Source organism: Chiroxiphia lanceolata, chromosome 5 (assembly GCF_009829145.1).
Source record: "Chiroxiphia lanceolata isolate bChiLan1 chromosome 5, bChiLan1.pri, whole genome shotgun sequence".
Classification (NCBI taxonomy): domain Eukaryota; kingdom Metazoa; phylum Chordata; class Aves; order Passeriformes; family Pipridae; genus Chiroxiphia; species Chiroxiphia lanceolata.
The window spans coordinates 20,063,635-20,085,896 of record NC_045641.1 but is presented as its reverse complement, the minus strand read 5'-3'; the positions used below and the strand labels follow the sequence as shown (position 1 = coordinate 20,085,896).

The window sequence follows — 22,262 nt, the reverse complement described above, 5'->3', positions numbered from 1 at the left end:
GCCTCGAGCCCCGCGCCGGCGCGGCCAATCGCGCTGCGCGCTCACGGTCACGTGGGAGCACCCACGCGCCTCGGGCACGCCCGTTCCCGCGGCTCCGAGGGGGCGGTGCCGCTGGATCCGGGAAGGGGCAGCTCTGGCGAGGGGAGGCGGTGGCTTTTTTCCCCGTCGTCACCGAGGGGTGGCACCGTCGGCACGAGGGAGGGTGACAGGGTCTTCATTATAGAATCATAGAATCACAGAATCAGCTAGGTTGGAAGGGACCTTCGAGATCATCAAGTCCAACCCTCGATCCACTCATCATCATGGCTGGGCTTCGCGAACGAAGATTTGGGAAGGCACTATCCACATTTGCTGCAGGCACGCTGGTGGCTTATGAGGCCAATACGTGATAGACATATCCGATTGCAAAAGGCGCAGCAGAAAGACTCCTTAGATGGTGTATTTTGCAAGATACGGTTCTTTCTGCGTTGCCTTTTTTCCTCGAGAGTGATCCTGCATGAGTTCTCAAAGGAGACAGCTGCGTTATAGATGGTTTGTCTCCAGGCCTCCCGATTGGAGGCCAGAGTAGACCAGTTATGGTGATCAATATGGCCAAGGCTGAGATGTTGTTTCAGGGAGTCCGGTTACTAGACCATGGCACTAAGTGCCACATCCAGTCTCTTTTTAAAAATCTCCAGGGACGGAGAATCCACTACTTCCCTGGGCAGCCCATTCCAATGTCTGACCGCCCTCTCTGTAAAGAAATTCTTTCGAATATCTAACCTAAACGTCCCCTGGCACAACTTGAGACCATGCCCTCTTGTCTTGCTGATGGTTGCCTGGGAAAAGAGACCAACCGCCACCTGGCTACAATCTCCTTTTAAGGAGAGTGTAGGGTTTCAGCTGGCAGGGCTGAGGGCATGTTATAAGTGGTGTCACACGTGGTTACCACAGAGAAGCTTAAAGCAAAGTGATGCGTGCAGTCCATTGCTTGCTCGTGGTGCTGTCACAAATTGTACTCGTAGGCTGTGACACGGTTTCAGTAAGTGAGATGGTCTGACCAGGGAAAACCCACGGGCAGCCGCTGGGCTGAGGGCTCTCTGTGCGCTTGTGTGGCCCTGGGAATGAGCCAGGCTTGGAGCCCATCCGCTGTGATGAAATGGAGTGCATGCGAGAGTTTGCGTGTGCAAATTGCACGTTGTTGGATCACTATTCTCTCGAGAGCAGCCAGTTTCAAAATGATAGGGTAAGCTCTAGAACATGATAAACTTGCCTGACAGAAAAAAAAAAAGTATTTTTGTCCTAATATCATAAATGTAGGAGATGCTGTGGTGCTAGAGGAAATAAAATTTTAGTGACTTGCTTATAGTTCATATTTTTACCAGTTCTCTTCACACAATACACTTCAGGTATCTTGTATAAGCCCCCTTTATATCTTTTTTAACAAATACTGTTTCACAAAGCGTAGTTCTTGAGTTGATGAGCTCAGCATCCCAGTAGTTTCAATAGGAACTGCCACATAGGACTGCTAGAGGAGGTGGTTTCAGGAACTTGAGCAAGGCAGTGTATACTTTTATGGGAAACGGTGGCTGTTGCGGAAAGGCCAGAGTGATTCATTGCATTCTGTGATTTAAGTTCTGTCACTAAAGCAGCAACTGTCTTTGGCAACTTTTTGGTTTCAATTTGTAGGGTTCGCTCAGGATTATTTAGGCAAAGAAGGTCCAGGAATATATTTCAGATTGTTTAACACTTTGTAGAGTTCTGTACAGTTCCTACAGGAGAATAAATTCTGGTTGCCACTAACTGCACACGGGTTCCAGTGTCTCACTCTGAAGTAACTGAGATGATGCTACTGGGAGGAGAAATGTGTATGAGTATCTGTAGTCAGTGATGTTTTTAGAGAAGTGCTGAAAGAGAGATAGTCTCTTTTTGATACATTGATTTAAAGAATTTTAGGTACTCTTTTCTTTCACTAAGGTTCCAGTGGAGTGCAGGCAGGGGACTGTTAGTTGTCAAAAATGTGACAGATGAAGAAATAGGTTTTTTTTGGAGAAGGGAAGTAGTTATACATGCAAAAATTCTTGCCTGAAAATTACATAACATATAACAGACTTCCCAGGCTGTGCTTCTTGGTAATCTTATTGCAAGAGAATGTACTAGGCAGAAAAAACCCAGTATTCAGTCTGGATGTACTTTAAAATTGTACCATGATGTGTTTATGACATACATAAAACTAGAAGAATTTTAACAGCATACAATGAATAGTTTGGATGCTGATGAAACCTGTTCAAACTCTTCAAGTGATGATTCACGTGAAGGACTAAATCCGAAGAATTTTATAGTATACTGGGGGAGCAAGACATCCACTTGCAGCTATTGGACCTGCATTTTGCTCTTGGTTCAGTACATGCCCAGAGATATGACCTAGGAAACAAGGACCGAAGAATCAGCTTCAGAGAAACAAAATACATTAAGGAGCTGCTTTTAAAAGAGCTGAAAATATTGAACGAGGGATACAGGTAATGAGCTAAAATAGTGTAATTAAATATTGTGTGAAAGAATAGAAATGTAGTGCAATAATAACTCATCAGAAAATGAAGAGTTGGGCAGGACAGTAAACATAAATTTCACCTGAGCTTCAGGTGCTGGTCGCATTTTGATTTGGGAACATGAGTGTGAGCCTGGGTTCAGTGCTAGAGAAACTGACCCAGGACAGAATGCTTTTTTGTTAACTACTGATAGCAAAAGTAGAACTATGACACTTCACTTATGGTTGTCAATCTCTTTTTTATCTTTTGTGGTTACTGTGGAGGATGCTTGTGGTGCACAGCCTATGGCAAATGACCAAGTATCTGCTACAGGCAGTTGAATTTGTTCAGTGATAATTTCTGTGATGGAAGTAAGTAGTTCTTCACAGCTGCTCACAATTTGATTTGATTTGATTGTCATGCTTTGAGATCTTTTGGCCTAACTTAGAATGAAACCCCTTAATTTGTAAATCCTTTTCAGAAACCTGTCATGTTCTCTTGGAATTGTTCTACTTCCTGTAGTCTTTGTATAGGTTTCCTATGCATTCTTTAGAATTAGGAGGAATCTCTTTGTACAGCATGTTTGTACCTTATTTAGCATTATAAGGTTTTGGGTTGTGACTTGGGCTCTGGTACCAGATCTTGCCTTGTGGTTGTGTATACACAAAAATGAGAGTTCTTATGGAATCAGGAACATGAAACAAAGGGAACCTAAAATAAGGCCCCCTGAAAATATTTAGAATAGAAACTGCAGTGTGAACTTCAAGTGTTTTTTGTTGATGCTGAGGCCAAGTGCAGAGAATACAGTAGTTGTGTGGTGAACCTCTGTGCAAAAAGGAAATGGAAAATACTGAGAAGTGCACAGGAAAGGGGGCAGGAAGTATTTCACCATAACCAGAGAAAATACTATAGTGCCACACTTGAGAGAGGGAGCTTTCAGATACAATACTGGCTGAAACACTTGGAATGGTGAACAAAATGTTCTAGAGTTTGAACTCTGCTCTGTTCCGTGGTGAAGGACTTTATAAATTCTTTTTATTCAAAGAGATTAGATCAAGTAAATACCTGAATGTCTCACCAATTTTGTGCAAAAAAAAAAAACCAAAAAAACAAAACCTTCTCCCTAAATTGGTCAAAAGGGTTAAAATATGATCCTCTTTTGTATCTATGGTAATTTGTGTTTGAATACATCAGTACCTAGCATTCATCGAAAAAGCTTGTCAGGTAAGCACTACCCATTTTCCATTAAATTATAGTCTTTGGAAAGTTGCAGAAAATGGAAATAGTTGCATAGTATTTGCTCCATGAACAGAGGAACAGAAGGGCTTAGTTACTGAAGAACAGTTTTGCTTGACTACAGTCTTTTTTTCCCTCTCCTTTTCTAACAGAGTTTACAGCTGTGTCTATTGCTGTGTATGGTGTAATAATTTCCCTGTTTATTAGAATGTTACAGTTGTTTTAATAACTCTTTCAGTACTGGCTGACATTATGAGAAAATTAAAATCTACAGTCTGTACAAATTGAGAAGTTTCACTGTTCAGAAGTTTTTCTAGCATACTTTAAAGGTGATGTCCTTCAGAATACTGAAGATTTAATTGTGTCTTGGTTACAAGAGTGTTTAAAGTTTAGACAAAAGACCCTGTCATTGCTGTAGCTGTCAAGGTGCCAACATCTTCAAGATAAAAACGTTCTCTTTTTTCTTTTTTTTTTTTTTCTTTTCATTGCCTAATAAGCAGGAGGACTGGATCCAATGTACCCTGGCCATTGCATGTCACTGCTGCCTGCTAGATTTAAAATATGTTATTTAGTCAGCTGGGTGTTCTGTAAGTACGAGTGACAGCACGACTGAAGTGTGCAGAGTTTATCTGAACACTCCAGAAGACTAGGGTTAATAGAAAAAGATGAAGTAGTGTTACACAGAAGAGAATAATCTTGATAGATTTCTAACCTGTAACTTTCGAACCTCCTATATTGTTGGGATACTTGAATACTTGAATTTTTATTTGTGTTTTTTTCTGAATACTGCATTGTAAGTATCTTTTGCTCTTTTGAAACAAGAACTAAGTTGTTGGATATTGTGATCACTGTCTGTTATAATAGCTAAAACTGGTAAACTGTGAGGAAGCTTTTATTTAAGATACTAAGTAAGGGGTAGTACTCAAATAAGAAAAGACACTTGAAACTTTTTTAATTTGTTGGTCTGATTTGGAAGCAGCCCTATGAGATGTAGTACAGTCATTTTCTAGTGTGTTCTGTTAATTAAAATTCAGGAGGCATTTTCCTGTTCCCTGGCTTAACTGAAGTTCTTGCTGTGCTTTTGTTCCATATCTGAATAGATGTTGTTGGAAGCCAAAGTGTAAGGGAGAACTTTTCAAAGCCGGCATGACTCACTGAACGGTGAGAATATCACAAAGTGTACAGGCAGCTGTGTTCACAAGGCTGTTTTAAACTGACAGTTAACTTTTCAGTGGAAGGTAAGCATGAAGGTTTTTAACTGCTGAAAAATCTGAAGTAACTTAATTCTAATATAATATATTCCTCAAGGTATTTGAACAGATTGGCAAGCTGTGAGGTGAACAAAGAAGGAGTGAGTGAACAAGAGAAATGACTGATACTAGGTAAATTAGAAACAGTTTGCTGTAGCTGAGTTATTGTGAGTATATGTGTTCATCGGACTCTTAGGGAAGTCTGTCATTTTAGATAGCTGATAAAAGGTGTTAAAATCAAATGGAACTTAATATTGAAACAATTTTAACTGTCTTTTCTGTCCCAGAGTTTAAAAAAAAAAAAAGCTTTGGTTGTAGAGGTAACCTCAAACTAAACATCTCTAAAAATGGTTCTTAGATCTTGAAATAAAAGTCTGTTGAGGTATCATAGGTATACAAACTTTCATTTTATTGCTATTTATACTGTGTTATTATGAACTCTGGCTGTAGGATGTAATTTACTTATTGCATGCAAGTAAGTTGTTAGAAAGCTTACATATTTTGAAGTGTAAATACAGCTAATAGCTAAATATTGCTTTTCTTTATTTTATCATTAATAGACAAAAACTTAGTTGAACACTGATCTGAGTATGTGAAGGAACTAAAGTATATATTTTTTCTCTTTCTTCATAATTTCCATGATTATTATTTAATTGCCTTTGTGAAGTGTTATGACCAGAGAAGAAGGTTACAGAGAAGAATTTAGCTATGACAGGATGCCAACTTTGGAGCGAGGAAAACAAGAGAATGGAAATTACATACCAGATATCAAATCCAGTGACCTTCAGCTGTCCAAAAGGCTGCATCCTTGCTTTAGTTACAGAACATGGATATTTTCTTTGCTGATGGGAGTAAGTACTTTAAATGACAGAAAATTTAAAAATGTAGCTGAGGTCTTAGAGCCCATTATCTTTCTGTTTCACATCATTTGGGGACTCAGAATTTCATCAATGATAGTACTGAATGTAGATTTTTGTAAAGAAGAAAATATATTTAGCAAATTTGGAATGTAGTGATTCATTGACTACTGGTATTCTTTGGATATTTTTTCACTAATCAGGGATGCTATATGAAGGCTTATTTTTATCTTTAATATTAATCATACAGCATAAGCAAAGAATAAGTGTGGTAGTGGTAAATATAGACCCATGTGTATGTATAAGCAGTGCCTTTTGGTAAAGTATATAAAGTATGCTGACCATATGCATTCTTTTAACATATTTTTAACTGTTAAATGTACTGTGGCTGCATGATAGCATTTTAGCATTAAAAATATATGTGGTACTTAATTGCCACATTCATGTTTCAGGGTTCAATAGCCACATAATTATTTGGTAATAGTTGTGTAGTGAGGTATATACTTTGTTTCTTACATGAACGTCACAGTGATTTGAATTTTTGTGTCACTGCTAGAATCACAGGACACTCATCTTGCATGTACATAATATGCTTCTCCATGTTCTGAGCCAAGTTCATTAAACTTCATTAAAGCAATTAGAATTTGATCTTTTTCTGTCAGCTCATGTGTTTTGAAGCGTAATTTTTATTAAGAGTGAAAAGTGTCTCACTGTTAATATGGTAATTGCTTGTTTTTGCACAGTGAATAAAAGTACTGCCTTATTTTTGTGGAAACAGCTGAACTTTTTTTCCTTTCTGCCAATCTGTAAAGCTTGGATTTCCTTTCAGATGTACTGTCACATGAAAAGAGAGCAAAAGAAGCAGTGGCTTTCTTTGCATGATATTTTCTCAAACTTAATTGTCCAAAAGGACAACTGTCTGTAATTAGATTATTCTTTTTTACTGAGTTATTGTAAATGACTGGAGATGCTAACATTTAATGATCATTTCCTGAAGTCATGTTATCAAGAAGAATGAATTTTATGGATAAATGAAAATGCAATGTTATTAATAACTAATCCAATAAATTCCAATTAGATTTTTCTCCCAATTATTATAGTGGTTAATCTCTATCAACTCTTCTGAGGGACAGTGTCCAGAAAAGAAAGTCTGTACACGGAACAACATAAGTCATAGTGAACAGGACAGTCTACTTCAGGAAGCAGATGAAAAGTGTAGAGTGACATCAAAGTGGCTGACAGTATGGACTGGATTTGTGCAGGAATAATTTGATGAGCTTCAAGCACAATTTCAGCTTGTGGTTTATAAATATTGCCCTTCCTGTCTGCCAGAATTCTGTGTGTGTGTGTGTTTATACACATGCATACGCTCTCCCTATTTTCTGTCATTATTTGACAAGGACTTTTTAAAGATCCTCCAATAATTTTCTACCATGAAAAAATGCCCAAGTAAAACAAAAGAGCCATTCTGTCTCTTATCTTCTCCTGCCCCTTCAAAGAAATGCCTTCTCAGGGGAATGACAAGGAAAACAAAAAAAATGTTAGTAGGAGACATTGATCATTTATTACAATGTGTGTAACTGTCATAGTTATGAAATAAAAAGAAGAGTTATCAAGGGAACAGGAGGAGTTGAACATTTATGGGTGTGCTGCTGAATGAAAGGAGGAAGAGAGTTTGGAGGGATGCAGGAATATAGGTGGAAGAGTCCTCATTAATGTATCCTAATACTATTTTTGTTGTTGTGTTCTAGTTGGCAATTGCACAGCTGCCCATATGCATAATGAATGTTGGCAGAGTCAAGCAGAGAATGCAAAGTAGAGACTTATCTGAGGTTTCTGAAACATTTTTACCACTGAACAGTGCAATTAATTTTGAATAGTTTTTTGAGGTATTTGCCAAGTCAGGGCAGAATGCTTGATTCTAACGTGATTATATTGTTCAGTATTAGGTCTTGGTAACCAGGAAAAACATCTTCTTCAGAACTCAGCATGTTTTGGTGCTTTTCTTCAAATTTATTCACTCAAAACCTGCATTATTAAATGTCTATCAGTAGCTTAATTTGAAAGGGATTACTGGTTTCTGACTAGTTGCTTTTTAAAAAGGTTTTATTTGTATAAACCTATCTTATTTGTTGCTTTGCAGACTTGCCTCCTTATTACTTCTGGATTTTCACTATATCTGGGAAATATTTTTCCATCTGAAATGGATTATTTACGTTGTGCAGCAGGTTCAGTAAGCATTCTTAATTATTTGCTGTGACTTTGACAGCAGACTCAATATATAATGTTTGTGGGTTTATGTCTTTTATTTTGTCTGTCCTTTTTTTCTACTAACTTTCTTCTTGGAAGATTTGGTTCTGTTTAACAGTTCACTAAATGGACTTTCATCCCATGGTTAAAAGAGTAACAGTTGTCATACAGACAACTGGTTTTTGCTACCATTTTTTGTTAATCAGCTCACCACTGGCATGTAATATTACTCTGGTTGAACAGTTTTTCTGTGCTTGATTTTAAGAAAATTTGCATTGCTATGTATTTGGGGAATTTCCTGGCTAAATGCTATAAGAATGTATTTCAGATTGTATTTCAAAGTATTAATTTTCCATTTTATTTTGCTATAGTATCCAAGTACTGAAGCAGACTAAAGTTGCTCTGTGAATGAGCTGACACTTAGGTTTCCACTACAAGTGTTAAAATACCACTGAAGCAGTTTTTGAAGTTAATATACTCACAAGGATGTTATTCTCTGCAACAACAGTGTTAGTTACAGAGAAGTCTCTTCTGCCTCAAATCCTGTCTCTTTGAGCTTTGTATTTATTGAAAATTTCCAAAGATCTGGTAGATGCAGATCATGTTGGGTTTGAAAGGCTTGCTGTGGGTGCAGGTGTGTACATTTGGGTGTCTGTACGTCAGGAAGGTGTTAGAGCTCCTACTGCTGATAATGGAGTCAGTGCAGTTGGAAGAGCTTAGAGAGCTGTAGAGTCGACTGGCCACAAAGCGTCTAGTTTAGCATGAAGCTGAATTGCTCTCTAGACTTTTTTTAACCATGTTGAATAGTAGTAGTAGTAGTAGTAGTAGTAGTAGAGTCCTGTAGTGTTCTAGAGACTCTTGGGTATCCAGGACAAAAAAGGATGTTTTAATTCTGTTAAGTAAAGGTCATTTAGGTATTAAAGAAGTGCTTCGAAGAATTTTACGTGTCAATATTAATCTCGTTATAGTGTTCCATTGTCAAGCCCTCAGTGTTCAGATGTGGTGGGAAGATAATTGAAAATGTGGCATTTTTTACATGTTCATTATTTGACATGGAAACATTTTTAATAATTTTAGTATGTATTTGTGTAACCATATCTATTATGGTGAGGAACAGCTAAGGCATAGAGAAATTACTTTGTGAAACTTTTATTTATGCATGATTTTTCCATTTAGTTTTGCCCTCAAGTATGAAAACATAGTTCCTACTGAACACAGTGGAGATTCCAGGCACAATTCTTAAAGTGTAACTTGACTCAACAGATTTTCACAAAGTTCTTCAGAACTGTGTTGAGACTGGGCAAATTATAGCTTACTCAACCATGATGATGTCTGTTTAAAAATGTGCAGGCCCAGTTTGGGAGTAGCACTGTTTTTTTTTCCTGCTCAAGGATCCCAGGCCTTCTAGAGTTAATTTAAAGTAACAAAGGCATGAAATGCCTCAAGAAAGACTTTCTTTATTTCTTTTATTCATCATATTGTGCTCAGTAGTTAGTCAAAACTGAGAGATATGGACGGCATATTTAAACCTCCACTGATTGTAATTAGTGAGCTCAGACTAGAGTGACACGTTTTCTTCAGAGTTTCTGATCTATTTGTCTAAGTTAACTGAAATATGAATTCAAACACATAAAAAAAATCTATAGAAATGTATATAACATTTTTTGTACAGAGTATCCCACTAGTCTTCTCTTTTAATTTTCCCAGTGTATTCCTTCAGCAGTTGTGAGCTTTGCTATAGCAAGGAATAAAATTAATGTGGTAAGTATGAGATTTTATTGTCAATTAACTCCCCTGTGGTTAAAATGAGAGAGAAACCTATTCTGAAACTTTTTTTCAGATACCAAATTTTCAGATTCTGTTTGTCTCTACATTTGCTGTTACAACGACATGTTTAATTTGGTTTGGATGCAAACTTGTCCTCAATCCATCAGCTATAAATGTAAGTTGCTAAAACAATTACTAATCGTACTATATTTTTCTTTGTTAAGAAAAAGGTGGGGGGGTGTGAGGTGGCTAGAGATCACATGTAATTACTTTGTTGTCAATATCCCAATGTTTCTTCTTGGTCTGTGAGGAGACATCATCTAGCAGAAACTTTACATTTCTCTTTACCCAGTGTCAGTTACCTGCAATAATATTCATAAGACATCCTTGGTTATATGATTTTAATTCTTTTTGCTTGCCTATTGCTTGTCCATACTATGTTGTAGATTACTGAAGAAAGTCAGAATAACTGTATGCAAAGCTCGCTCTGAAGCTTTTTTTAAACTTTTCTGTCTTAAGAGTAATTCATGGTGCTGACTTGCTTTCCCTTTTGAAAGATACTCTTTCAGTGAAACAGGCTCACTGTTTGGCATTTCCCTGCCAGCTGTTTTCTGTTACCATGTGGTACAAAGAAGATGTAGAATACCGTCTCTTTAACTGTTCTTTCATAATCATATGTATTTTCCCTTCCCATGGGAAACTGTGCAAGAAAGTAATACCAGATCTTTGAATCGCTGCCAGTAGTTTAAAAGCAGTAAGACTCATAAAAAGGATAAGTTTATCCAATTAAGTCAATTCACATTTAACACCCTCTCTCCTTTATAGAGGACCTGGGTAATTCCTCATTAATGTTACTCATATTGATATATATCTCCACAAAATAGCTTTAGATAGATAAATGGAATGCAGGATACAAACCATGCCCTAGACTGTGACTTTGTGACGCCACTCTGGGAGGGTGCAGTTCTGTAGTTAGTTTGCTATCAGCATGAAGGATGGGATGTGTAAAAGATCCAAGCTGTCACTCTGTTCTGTTTTTAATACCTGGTGCAGGTTCAGAGCAAATTGCATTAAGGTTGTGCTAATGTAGTACTTTCTACTTGGTTGCACTTGCATGTTCCTTAGTCACAGAAGAGGATTAAGGACACAGCTAGTTTGGTTCTCTGCATCTGGTGATAAATTTTATGGACAGTGGTAGTTATAGAGGGAATTTTCTTTAGATTTTAGAAATCTAACACTGAATCTCTCCATTGTTATAGATGGTATAAAAAGTTACTTACTTGTAGCTTTAGCTGTACTTCTTTTTATGAAATAGATGCAAGAAAACTAAGTAAACTCTGAAATTGGGGATGAGATATTTTTACCTTGGTCTAGGGGTATTGAACTGCTTTTATGAGTGGAAGAATCTAGCTGATATTCTCGACATGTATCAAAAAAAATACTAGAAAGATAAAAATCTAATTTATTTACTGTTACTTTTTCAGTTTCTGTTATTTACTTCTTATACTTAGGACTAAGTGCGATAGTCCATCAATGTAGTTACAGTGCTTCCTGACTCAAACCCGTATATCTACTTGTCACTGCACTGCCAAGTGTGATGTGTGGCCTTGCCAGATTGCATCAGTACCAGCGCTGTGTCAAAACACATCTAAATTGTGGGAATTTATAGTAGGGATTAAATTGTTCTGTGGGCCACACATTTGACACCTCTTCTTTTGCCAAATAATGCCTATATTCTTCACTGTAGCACTTTCTCTAGGAGTTTACCGCTATGGCATTTATTGCTGTTTGTGGTTTTAGTACAACTGTACAGTCTCTTGTGTACAGCAAGGCACATAGTTCCAATTAAGATTTCCTGAGAAAGGGTGAATTTCAGTGCCCAAAGAAGCCTCTCAAATCTACCACTTACTATCTTTTTCAAAAAACATGTGCTGCAAGATACATGTCAGAGAAAAACAGATCTGATCATTTACAAAGATGGTCTGGCATGAGGGAACAATATAATTCTGTTCTAAGTCATTGAACAATGGTTTGCTTTAATTGCATAGGTTCTGGATGGAGGCAGTTCTCCCTAAACTTCTGCTACTTTGCCCCAGTGGCCTGACTGAACTACCAAATGTTTTCTTGGGCTGTCAGTGGAAAAATACGATGCTTTTGAGCACAAGAAAGGGAGATCCACTCTGCCTAACTTGTGCGCCTCTAGGGAATTATTCAATCCATGTAGAGTAGGTATCTACCTCTTTTCATGAGAATAATAAGGAGCAGAAGATGAATATTAAGTATTGCATTAACTTATTTGTCTCTTGAATATGAACAATGGCAGCATCCATGTTTTTGCACAATAATGTGGTCTGTTAGACCTGCAAGAGTTATGAAACCATGAAGAGTGTTCGTCAGTGCTCTGCTAACACTAAGCAGGACACAGAACTAGAATCCTCGGCCCAGTTCTTTGGACTGTGTTTTAGTTCATAATCCAGTATGATATTGCATGATTTGGGATTGCAACATAGGGGTTGGGAGCCTGTGGCCCTTCTTTCCCTAAGAATATTCCATCATTTGCTGCAGTGTTCTGGTTTCAAATGGAAGGTCTTGCAAAATGCAGAAGTACCCAGCAATCATTACCTTGTCATTAACTGCTCTTCTGGAAGACAGTTAATATTCAGGCATAATATTTCCATAAATGAAGTAAATGTTTCTTTCTTAGGTTAAGCATTCTGTGTATTATGTAGGCAGCTAAATGTTGTTCTTACAAGAGCCAAGAAAATGATTAGCAAAGTATCTAATCAATAGATATGTCTAGATGTCACAGAAAATAGACAGCCTGCTGGATCCTGCTAGACTCAGCCCCCTCCTTATTTTTAATATGGAACATGTAACTCACTTATGTCTGGGATTTTACTGACAGATAAATTTCAACTTGATTCTACTTATTCTGCTGGAAATCTTCATGGCAACTACTGTGATCATTTCAGCTAGGTCTACTGAAGACTGCTGTACAAGAAAGAAAGTAGGTACCCTTAAAGATTATGTGTGTGTGTGTTAAAAAATATTCCATTTTTCCTCTATTACATACATTGTTAATTTACTGGCAACTGCAGTGTTTAACTTTGCATGCTAAAACTAGATTTGAACAATAAATAAAAGTACCATGCTAAACAGTAATTGCCTCTTCTATCTTTTAGGAGTGCAGTGAGCCCTCTGCAAAATGCCCTGTTGCAAATTATACAGCACAGGGTTTTTTGAATATCTTATGAACAGGCATGGCAAATGCTTTATTTCTGTTTTGTAAAATAAAACTTAATGATATGTGAAACATCGGAGTATGTGACTTGTACGTATGCAAACAATGCCATTTTGAAGCCTGATGCGGAGAAAGTATTTGTGGCATATGCCAGGTTAGTGGTATCTGGACAATGAATCTTGGCTTCAGAACTTGGGGCTGTAGGTAAAATTTCCTTTAGTCGCAAGTGCTCTCCCAAATCCTGCCGTCATTTTTCTACAACAGTACTTCTTTTAGGTAATACTCAAGCAAACATGCTATGCCATTTTGTATTCCAGTGGAAATATTGATTGATAAGGTTGTGTAGTGTCCTGTCCTCCTTTGGTTACTGTTATCCACATCTGTAAAATCTGAAGGCTCAGAAAGAAAGTGTGGTTTTGAAGGTGGAAAAGGGAGGCAAGATGATGATATTTCATTGTTGAACGGTGACTAATCTGGGACTACTTAGTTTGTTTCTAATGTAATTGATGTGGTCTGACACTGGAAAACACTGTGATGTGTCACTGTTACCTCTTATGGACCAACCAGATGTTGCATACCACCATTAGGATCTGTAGCAGGTTGTGCAAGATATTAGAAAGAAATGTACTGCTTTGTATATTTTTGATCATGATTTTTTTATTCCCCTCTAGAATACTGCATATGACAGTGCCATTGTTTTGAGCAACGTCAGCTTTCCTGCTCGAGTTCTGAAGTCATACTCAGTAAGAAAAGCGTTGCTTTCTTTCGTTAAATCATTTTGTTATTTCATCTTTCTAAGTGCGAAGGTTCTTTAAAGTCAGGAAGAGATCAGTGTAGGTAAGAGCTGAAAGAATAAAGACAGAAATGAAACATATGTCTTAAAATGTTTCCTTTTAGAATATTGCAGGTAAGTAACTGCCATTTATAATAGGAAGGAGACTACTTAATGACTTTAGGATAAATAGTGTAAACTGAACTGTTGTTCTGTGAAGCTAATAAATGAAAGCATAAATATGTATAATGAAGCTGATCTTGTTTTCACTTCAGCCAGCTAGGGTTTCGCCATATTTTAGATGTCAAAAACATCAACTTTCTTCATAGCTAGTAGCATAAATGCGTTTTATTCTTTCCAATGAGTTCCTTTCTATATGCGAATAGGAAATTTCGCATTCAAATACACTGTTAATAGTTTGTGTGCTCTTCTTTGTTTTAGGTAATTGAGGTGATTATTGGAATTTCATCAGTATTTGGTGGAATAATTGCTTTGAATATGGATGTTCTAGTCTCAGGTCCATATCTCTCAGTAACATTCTTTTGGATCTTAGTTGCTGTAAGTAGTGCAAATGGAAGATACTGTTTTAAAACAATGTCTTTAATTCTTTTTCGTTTTTCCCCTCCCTACTGGAATATTTATTTGGCTCTAATACTAATTGACAATTGCTGCTTAGCAAATGAATTAGCACTTCAACATGCTTGATATATTTATGCAATATTCTTGTTCTATTTTGATTTGCAATACTTTGATTCTATTAAAATGTTCTGATGCATTTTCAATCCTCAATTAAGTAAAATGGAAATATGTAATAAAACAAGGGTATTAGAAATCAAGTGTTTTGTCAAAAAAGTCATAAATTTTAGAATATTTCAGACTGCAAAATGAGAAGTTCAGTTTAGTTTCAGCATGGTAGAATCCTTAGAACATCCTGTTTAACTTTTCAGTCTTAACTGTTTTGAAAGCCTGAGTCTATGATTGGTAACGCTTATCACTAATAACAGCCTGTACCCAGGAGCAGTGGATTTATAAAAGGTGCTGTGCCACTGCTTGCCGTGAATGAACTGATTGAGAAAGAAGACAATGACCATTATGTTTATGTATGGTTAATGTATCTGTAAAATCCCTCATCATGAAGTGGAAAAAGATTATAAACAAGCTTTTCAGCATTCAGAATTCCCCTCCCCCCCAAAAAAAGACGTGACTGGTGGGAATTACTGTAACTCAGTTGCAATTTTTGTAATTTTCAAGTAGGTAAATACTTATTTTGTTACACTTTTTTGTTTAGTGCTTTCCAAGTGCTATTGCAAGTCATGTAGCTGCTGAATATCCAAGTAAATGTCTGGTAAGTTTGTAAAATTCCTGGATTTTGTCATTAGAGTGAAACAATGCTAAGAAAGCCTGCCTGTGATAGTGGGCACTACTCAAGTTTGCTCACTTGTTTTTAGCTGCTTCTACAAAATGTGAGAGCAATATGTAGCACAAGTGTTAGCTGATATCCTTGAAAAGAACTCTGGTAGGTCCTTTGGAGGCTTAATTCCACCAATTCTAGAAAAGACTTCAAAAGTTTGTGGTTTGAGGGGTTTTTTTGTACTGTTTCCTTCTATAGAAAAATACCTCATATTGTATGCCCAGAAGTGCTTTCAGGCTCCTGAACTGAGGTTCTCTCTGTTCCCTCTCCTTTCATTATGAACTGTGGGTTCTGAAAGAAGATTAGGTGTGCAGGCTGCACTGGACCTAGAACTTGTTTTAAACAAACTCCTCATCTTCATGACTAGCAACAAGGACTAAGAACATTCAGTGGAGTTAATTTATTCCTTGAATGTCCCAGATGTGTAGTTAAGGCTCCATAAAACGTATGTTCTAAGTAATAGTCATGCAAACATATTTAAGTGAGTAATGATGCCTGACCACAACTGAAGTTAGAATATAATCCTGTAGGGTTGATATTTGAATGAAACTAGGCTACTGTTGTATGGCAATAAATTTGCCTGAAGGCACTCAAATTTAATTGCATAAGTCTTTTTTAGGTTGTAAGTCTGCAATATTTGCTGCTAATTCTCATTATTTCATATAAATTGAAGAATATATGATGCCTCTATACTGGCTCTCTTCCTACCAATACTGGTATTACTTCCTTTATGTGCATGTGAAAGGCACTTTTAAAATAGAACAAAAACATCATCATCTGTATTAAATGAAAAATGAGTTGCAAAACAACAGTGTTTTTGCTAGAAACTTAATGTATTCAAAGCTTGCTTCTGTATTTCCGCAAAATGTGGATAACTCTTAATATTTGTCTCATATATGTAATCTTATGCACCTTTAAACACTTCTGTTATGCTTACTTCAAGGAGATACAACTCACAAACCAGTGTTTTTAATTCTAATTTAACATTTATTATCTTATTTTTTAGGTTGAGGTCCTGATTGCCATTAGCAGTGTTACATCTCCATTGTTGTTCACTGCTTCTGCATACTTATCCTTCAGTATCATGCAAGTTGTTGACATCTTTAAAAATTATCCACCTGCTGTTAAAGTATGTGTTTTTATGCAATTGAAAAATTAACCTTTATTTATTGCAATAGCAGGACTGTAGCAAGGAATGAATTAGGGAGTATATGAAGTCAAGGTGCTGCATTATAAAGATTGAATAGTATGTTATAGAAATTATTCAAAAACTCTTATTTAACTTATGATATAATTTAGGTATGTTACATCTATTGGCACCCTGGAATTATAGGTTAGAATAACATCCTGTTTTTTTTTAAAGACACAGTAAAAATAATATGCAATATGCTGGACTCCTCGAGGTTTTTATAAATGTGTAGTATTTAAATTAAAGATTCTAGGTTTACTTGAAGAATACATTTTTCTGTTTCTTAGGATGTTTACCAACAGTTGGGATTGTAAGCTTACATCTGGATTCATTCAAAGCCTGGACTGGGACAGAGAAGAAAAAAGTTTACAAATTCGAAGCATTTCAATATGAAGTGTTCCCTTGCATTCCTGAAGAGCTTTCTAAGACTGTACTGGCAAAGTGTTTAGCGATCCCTGATGATGTTCAAAGAACCATTTATGGGCATTAGACCAGTGTCAATAAGTCTTTACTCTTAGTATCCACTAGTCATTAAGTAGTCTTGTATTTTTAGAAGAAAAACTTGAAAATATTTATTAATTTGATAACTCAGGGACTGGAAAGCCAGCTTTTGTGATCCTGTTCTGATACTGGAGGAGCATAGGGTATTGTTGGACCTGAGGGAATGACCACAGCTTATCTACTCTAAGTAGCTTTTCCTGTCACACATGTTGGAGACAGACAACTGCACTATGTAGACAGTTTTTGTGACCCTGCAGAGCACTTCTTACATTCTTAGTCTGCGTTGTGTCTGGATACAGCAAGAGGGGGCTGCTCTGCACAGGAGGGTGAACAATGGAGCAAGAGGTGACAAAGGACAGTAAGGTCATTGGCAAGGAGTGCAGTCCTACAGTACCCAGAGAAAGAGAAAAGCAAGACTTGTCCAGCCATGGTAACCAGTTTCAGCCAATGGTTCAGTTGTTGCCAGACAAGTCCACAGTAGTGAGGCAGATCCAAGGTCATCTAGGAATTCAGGTCAACAGGGCAAGGTCAGAGCTGGCAAGGCACAGGTTGAGGCCCAGACATAGCTGCGACATTGCTTAGGTCGGAACCACCTGTGAGGTGCTGTGTTTTAGTGGATGGTTTCCTAAGTTCTCTTTTATTTCTAGAGACCATTTGCAACTTAACATTTTCTTAAAAATTATCAATCTCTTCTACTTTCAGCAAACTTAGACAATAAAACTTTAGTTGAAATTTCATGCTGAAATAAGCTAAATTATAATTTGAGTTTTAAAATCTAGGTATGAATCTTAAAGGTTATGGAGGTGGGAACATTATAAAATATTTTATTCAAGTAGTTAACAACATATGTCTATTTTCAGCAATCTTATGATGTACTCCTGTTGCTTCTGATGTTGATGCTGCTAATTCAGGCATGCCTTACTATTGGAACTGTAATACAGTGTGTAAATTACAAGACAAAAATGAAACTACAAGATTCGTCATGGACAGCAGCACAGGTTAAAAAGCAGGAATACAGAACAACAGAGGTATGTATTTATACTCATAAAATTTGAAGATATGTATTTTAAAAGATTTTTTCTGCTAATGTTTTGTGGTACTTAATTCAGGTCCCAATTAAAAGCTGTTCTGTGAAACTGTGAATTTGGTAATGAAGAGATAATATTTTGCTGGTTAGATGGTAACTGTGACAAGTTGTCAATCTGTGACAAATCCTGTTATGAGGAAAGCAGTTGTAAGGTTAAATCTCCCTTTTTATCTTATTTGTAGTGTGGGCTCCCAATTACAATTACAGACGTGATCCATCATTGTACTCAAAATGTTAGTCCTGCTCCACAGGATGCAGATACATAATCACTATTTATATGTCAGAATGAAATCACAGAAAAGATAATGGGCCTTGCATGACTGTTCTCATGGGGAGAGAGGCATCTGTTAATAAAGAAATGGATTTAACTCTTCCAGTGCAAGCGGAAGTTATGGGCTATGGAATGAGAATACTTGATGTAGTTGTACTTTTTCAAGGCCTTCTGTAAGGCAGTGACTTTACTAAGCCAAGTTAGTTCACTTAAATTCCCTAAACTTTGAATGGGAAAGTTAAGAATGTGGAGCATAGGAACAACAATGGTTAAGATGAGTGAGTGGCTACCTGTGCTGGACAGTATGAAGCAGTGAGCCCAGCAGCATGCCTGGAATTCCAGGTGTCTCCATGTCTTAACTACACTACTAAAGCTGGTGATACAGATCAGAATTGAGATGTCCCTCCATTTCTTGCCTGCATGCACATGTTCCAGCCATTCTTTCAGATACAGATTTGGTACATTGTTTTTTTAGAGCGTGGTGGTACTGTTACTACTCTCCATATAATCATTCAGAACTTGAGCCCTATTTCAGGGATTGGAAGATCCCAGCTTTCTTCAGCCTATGTACATTAACTACATTCATCTCCTACCACAACACTGTAGCCCTTAGGCTTTCCTCACCTCTGCTGTGCAGAGCCAAGCGCTGTGTCCTTAAAGACTCTGAGTAACTCACACTTACTGCATGCGTTAGTGCTAGAAAGAGAGTGCTGGATTCAGTCCCTGCTCTAGGAAGAGCGTCTTCACTGATACAGCACTGGATAGAAAGCACTGGAAACAGGGACTGAAATCAGTCAAGTTGGTGTACAGTTGGTAATGGAAAGTGAAAGCTGTGGATTTATGTCCCCTCAAGCTGCTGAGGTCATTTGGTGTAGGTTGCTTATTTTCTGGACCTGTGTCCTGAAAGTTTCATTCTCTATAAAAGATGAAGCAAAGCAGCACTTCCACTGCTTCAAGTCACATTTTAGAGCATAGTCATGTCATGGCTAAACAGATCTCCTCTGGGCATTATGTATAAAATTATTCCTAGTTTGTGAGTCACTCAGAAATTGGGTGCGAGTTAAATGCTAAAAGGAGCACTTTTTCCACAAAAGCTACACCTTTTTGCTTAGCTTTTATATCTAAACACGTGGGTAATGTTACATGAGAAGTTTTATGTCCCTTTGGCTTCTCAAAAGTTCGTGTTCTTAGGCAAGCCTTGGTTTACTTGCATATATGTAGATAAATCTTGCTTCATTTGCACCACAGGGGGCTGCTTCTGTCTTTGGGATTAGAGATTCAGGGTTCAGTCACATATTAGCAAAAATCTTGAAAAAATATTCAAAGTCATGTGTTTAAAATAGGAATTAGGCCAAGCTTTTTTGACCCAAATGTCTCAAGTACTATACAGTTTACACTATTATATTTTATACCCTAAGTGTAAACTTTACTATGTACAAAACCATACAACTTACAGTGTATAGAATATTTTAATAGCTCTGGCTGTAACTATTCACATTTTCATTCTCCTAGCTTCTCTCAGATGTTTATTTACTTGAACTCCAGGTTTTTAACCAAAGCATTTTTTCATGTTTCCATTTGTCTGAAATGTGTTTTCTTTTAGGTTTCCAATAATACATTAAAGGATTTTGACAAGGATAAAGCCTGGAAAGCAGTTGTGGTACAGATGGCTCAGTAGTTTGGATTCTACAAATGCAACCAGTACAGCACAATCCAATACAGTAAATCAACTGTTAAGGTTTAAAAACTTTTCAATTTTTAAATAGCAATATAGTTACAGCAGCAAGAGCCATGGAATAACACAGTAAATAATATGTCTTCTAGTAGTTTTGAAATATGTTGATAATATTTTTAACAAATCTGTCTTTTCTGTTGGTATCTGTAGTCTAATGTTGCTTTAGAAGATACCTGTAGAAAAAGGTGATGAGTCACATGGATTTATGCTGATGGCAAAGTAAAATATTACAGTTATGTAGTAGGCTTCTTATATTTGCAAGAGATTGTTATAACTGCAGTTATGCAGTCAGTGTGACTGATAAATGCTTTTGTAAAGTTATGAGTACAAGTCATAATTGATGTTTTTGCTTATACTTCACTTTTGTAGGAGTTATAAAGTTGTTCTGCATCTTATTGCTTTTATATAAATAAAAGTCTTTATTATGTGGAAACTCGAGAATGTGGATTGACATTCTAATTGGAGAGGTGAAAACAGAATATTCTTTCCCATTAAGCTTCAATTTCTGGACTGTTAAAGGGGGAAAAGGCTTTTTCTGAGTGCTGGAGCACAAAAACAACCAGCCACAACAACAAAAAAATAGCAGAGAAGCAATCAGCCAAATAATAGGAGATACTACTGATATACTGAGTTTATATATATAAACTGATATACTGATATACCTAAAAATGCATTTTCATATGTGAAAAAAACTACTGAGTTTTTTTCACATATGAAAATGCATTTTTAGGTATATTACTTTTAATTTATTTATTTTTCCTACCTTTAAAACTTACAGTATATAGCTGCCCTGAAACAAGGACTATCCCCTATACAGATTGCCTTTTCCTTCTGGCTAAACTTTGTGTATGACTGCATAGATTTCAAACGCTATTAGAATGTCCAACAGAACTTAACTACATTTAATTTAACAAGGATTCTTTTGTGATTTACTGTACTATGACAGTAACTTACTTATAAATCTAAATTACTTAACAATTCAGGAAAGCGGTATCCCTAGCCCATTTGATATAGCATATGCACTCAGACATAAAGAGTCTGTGCAATGCACCTGTTGTGACCTGTCCCAGAAAGGGGCGATTAACCCAGGTTCTTATTAATAAATTCCTTGGGGTGGATTAGAGTGAAATGACACTGAGTAATCAGTGTTTGAAAAGATATATATGTAGGGTTTATTTTAGAACAGTTTTGTTTCGAAGGTAAACAGGTATGTTGCCATTTTGGGTGTTATCATCTATATCTGTCATCTCTAGCAATATGGTATAAAGATAACCTTTAGGGAAAATGCATAAGAGAGAGAAAGGGAAGGACAGGATAAGGGTAAGGGAGAGTAAGGGAAAGAAAAGATGAGAGTGGAAAAATGTAAATCACTTACCCCGGGGTCCAGTGATGAAACTTGGTAGTTGCAGCTTCCATATCTGTTAGTTGAAGTGGTGGTCTTGATCCGTTGTGGGTGGGGGAGGGAAGCCCCCACACTCAAAGAAGTTATGAGTTATTATATCCATGGACAGTGTCACAGGCCAGTGAGCCTCAAACGTCTCCTGGGCATGTGCAGTTCCTGTGAGGGGCATGGTGAAAGGGTTTTTCCCACCTTTCAGGATTGGTGGGGGGATGGGCTTTGATAGGCCATGCCATGAACCTCCAAAGTCTCGACAGCCCAAGCCAGAGGTGCAGAGTTCATGGGAGGGGCGTGGTAAACACGGCTCTTCCCACCTTTTCAGGACTTGACACCTTCAGCAGCGCTGGCGGGGTTCAGGGGAGGGGGGGGAGTGGGTCCAGCTGCCTAATCCCAGCCTGCAAAAGTCCCCTGGCAATCCTGGAATGCTTAAATCATTAACTGTTTCAGTCTCTGACAGTACCTGTGAAAAATTTCCCTTGTGTTCCATCAAATACTCACTTTGAATGTTTTGCATTCTTCTCAACGGGCGAAGGATTGAGTCTCACAGAGTGAGATGTCAGCTCAGGATCCATCGGCTGGTGATCCCTCAAGAAATAGTGAATGTGAAAGTTGCTAACTCCGAGAGGTGTCTCAACTCAGAGGGAGATTGCTGGTCACAGCCTGCTGCACCCCAGGAGAGCTCAACGAGTCTCTTGAACTGCTGTTTATAAGGTCTCAAGAGATTGGGCTTTAGTCATAATAACCTTTCATCTTGGCTGCACTTCTCATTCTCACACTTTGAAAGTGTGC

General features: G+C 37.3%; 1 protein-coding gene across 2 annotated transcripts; it reads left to right on the top strand.

The window, feature by feature from the left end:
- Nucleotides 1–4,271: 4,271 nt before the first annotated feature.
- On the top strand, nucleotides 4,272–20,510 carry MLC1 (modulator of VRAC current 1). 2 transcript variants are annotated; one of them, XM_032689226.1, is made up of 13 exons: nucleotides 4,363–4,394; nucleotides 4,844–4,981; nucleotides 5,661–5,844; nucleotides 7,994–8,083; nucleotides 9,808–9,861; nucleotides 9,941–10,042; nucleotides 12,773–12,874; nucleotides 13,780–13,851; nucleotides 14,322–14,438; nucleotides 15,169–15,225; nucleotides 16,298–16,420; nucleotides 17,842–18,009; nucleotides 19,943–20,510. In XM_032689226.1, the coding sequence occupies exons 3-13, from the start codon at nucleotides 5,665–5,667 to the stop codon at nucleotides 20,015–20,017; spliced, it is 1,140 nt and encodes a 379-aa protein (XP_032545117.1). In that variant the 5' UTR covers nucleotides 4,363–4,394; nucleotides 4,844–4,981; nucleotides 5,661–5,664; the 3' UTR covers nucleotides 20,018–20,510. The 2 variants fall into 2 exon arrangements, with proteins under 2 accessions (XP_032545118.1, XP_032545117.1); XM_032689227.1 differs by lacking the exons at nucleotides 4,363–4,394; nucleotides 9,808–9,861 and adding an exon at nucleotides 4,272–4,330 and having other exon boundaries at nucleotides 9,956–10,042.
- The last annotated feature ends 1,752 nt before the right edge of the window (nucleotides 20,511–22,262 follow it).